We start from the raw sequence: 2575 nt of genomic DNA, 5'->3' as shown, positions 1-2575 counted from the left end.
TCAGTAATAAAATCTCGTATACAAAAGATAAAATAAAAGGCTAGATTTCCCGGAAGGATAGAGCACCCCGAACCCAAGCGTAGAACCATACATCGCCATATAATAATTCTAGACCGCAGACTTCATATTAACTAAAATAAATATTTGATACACTTGAAACATTATATACAATTAGGTCTTAACAGACTGCTTATTTATAAGCATGTGCGACATAAACATCGGATGAAACCTGGAGTTAATCATCCGCTTGAAGTTTTATGTATCTCGTAACTGACAAAGAGCGTCAGAAAAGGAAGTAGAAAAGGAACACCGCCTTTGTTCCGGTCATGTTCAAGAAAACACCAGTTACGTTGAGCTCGTAACAGAATGCTTGTTTCTACGCAAGAAAGACATAAACCCTGCACGAAATCCGGGATCCATAAATCCGTACAAGATCGGATTTACGATGGAGTTAACAAAGTATAAACGCCAGAAGAAGAAGAACGTTACCAGCTGCAAATCAGGCAAATCTTTCAAAATGCCTTCAGGTTTAACTACGAGACCAGTGAAGATTATATACAGAACCATCGTGACGGCAAATATTGACGTCAAGATTAGCATTATCATCGTCTTACTTTTCAGCTGGAATTTTGACGTTTGAGTTCTTGATCGTCTGCTCCGAAGGGATGTACATCTACCCTGGTCCGAAGATGATTGGTCAGTCGAGCTGTTCTCAATTTGTTCATTTTCGCTGTTATAATTATCAATAAATTCTTCGTCGTTACTGAAATAATCAGTAGAAGAATTTTCAGATGTTTTGTTATCATAATCAAAGTAAACTTCATCTGATGACTTTCCTTTGAGTTTAATGACTGATTGATTACCTTGTGTTTTTGCAGACATGTAGAAATTGGAATGTGCTTTTTCAGAGTTTTCAGCTCTGTGTTCTTCTCTTATCACGGCCATGTCACTAGTCGTAGCTTTAGTTTTTCTATCATTGTCTGTCTCATCACAAGACGTTTCTGATGTCAATGTTTTAGCAACAACCGCTTTCGTCGTATGATGTTTAATGCTTGCAGCTTTCATTGAGTGATTTCCAAATAACCGCCGTGCTGTTATAAAATTCAAAGACACGGCCGCGAGTATCATTAAAGTCATAGCCACGAGATATATGCTACCGATATAAATAAGTGGATAAATTGTGCCTGCATACTCCCCCGATATTTCACAAACTGAGACGGTACTATTATTTCCCTCGTGCTCGAAACTGTTCGTCTGCTTACCATAAAGTATGAGAGCAGGAATGGACATTAGCGCCGATACCATCAAGCAACATCCACAAAGTCTGAAAGCAACAGGGCAACGAATTTGCCAATCACATGGATGACAAATCTTTCTGTATCTATCAATTGCTAAAACCAGCAAGACAGATGCTGAGCCCAATGCAGTGTAGATGTTGAGAAATGTTTTCACTTTGCATATCCATCCATATTGATAGTCGTACCAGTTTAATTGGGAAATCACTTCACCCGGAAGTGTAGTGCAGCAGCTTGTTAGGTCCACAAGGGCAAGCGCCAAGACAAAGTACCGGAAGTTTATCCGTCTGTATCGTCTGGAGTAAACTAACAGAATTGTAATATTTCCGAAAAAACCAATGAATGCTTCTACGGATATAAACACAGTTACCGGAAGTACATCCATTGTGAAAGCATTGTTTAGATCCTTTGCAGTCCAAGAAGTATTCATCCTCGCCATTGTTATTTGTATCAAACGTTCTCAAATTCTTATACAGATCTTTTATTGTATTACAATCTCCGGTATTAATTATAAATTAAATCCTGCTCGAATAGATATGTCTACTTTAATGTTTTACCACTCTTATTATCTTTCAACATGCTGACCAATAGGCATGAATTTCTTCAGTTTAAATTCCTAAAAGGAACAAAAACCAAATTAATCTAATTTTGCAAGTCGATGTTTAACAGGGTTCATATTTGTTGAAAGATACAATTTAGATAACAACCAGGGATAATAAATGTAGTAAGTAGGCATTTAAAGTGTCGTTTTGTACTATAAATAAACGTTCATTCCGGGTATGAGGATATCTATGCAAATGAATTCTTCGAAGTATGTATCAGTTAAAGACACATCAGTTATTTCATATTTACTACCTGGATATGCAAGGTTATCTTGCATCGTCTGAAAAAAATTTCTGAAAGGCTATTTCAAAAATGAAAATATTATTACGACAATTTACGTTATTATACAGATATTTTTGTGGTAATTCCCACAGCTGCCATTTATTAACTTATTAACTAGGTAGCTATCACGATAATTCCAAAATCTATCTCGATATTTCGAAATTTTCTGAAAAGTATATCTCAATGACGCTAAGTTCCCAGAAAATTTAATTTATTGTAATAATTTTTTCAAAAAGCAAGCACAACTTTACTAGAAAGTATAGAATATTATCGTATTGCTACCATGCATCACGCGGGATACCTTTCATTTACACTGTCCTTTGACTTTGGCTCATTGTGGGGGTAAGCGTGAGGTTAGTTGTACCATAAACCGGTTTAAGCTCCCCAGTTGTGGT

The 2575-nt window shown here is 36.4% G+C and overlaps 1 protein-coding gene across 1 annotated transcript; it reads right to left on the bottom strand.

The window, feature by feature from the left end:
• Window positions 1-345: 345 nt before the first annotated feature.
• Window positions 346-1734, bottom strand: LOC123553015 (uncharacterized). Its single transcript, XM_045342767.2, has one exon. It carries the CDS (start codon window positions 1732-1734, stop codon window positions 346-348), a length of 1389 nt encoding a protein of 462 aa, XP_045198702.2.
• Window positions 1735-2575: the final 841 nt, after the last annotated feature.

The sequence above is a fragment of the Mercenaria mercenaria genome, chromosome 4 (assembly GCF_021730395.1).
Source record: "Mercenaria mercenaria strain notata chromosome 4, MADL_Memer_1, whole genome shotgun sequence".
Classification (NCBI taxonomy): Eukaryota; Metazoa; Mollusca; class Bivalvia; order Venerida; family Veneridae; genus Mercenaria; species Mercenaria mercenaria.
Note: the sequence above shows the minus strand (reverse complement) of the source record. Positions and strands in the feature narration are given on the sequence as shown.

Excerpts from the sequence above, each read along its gene's own strand:
- LOC123553015 (XM_045342767.2), bottom strand. The coding sequence starts at position 1,734 with ATGGCGAGGATGAATACTTCTTGGACTGCAAAGGATCTAAACAATGCT.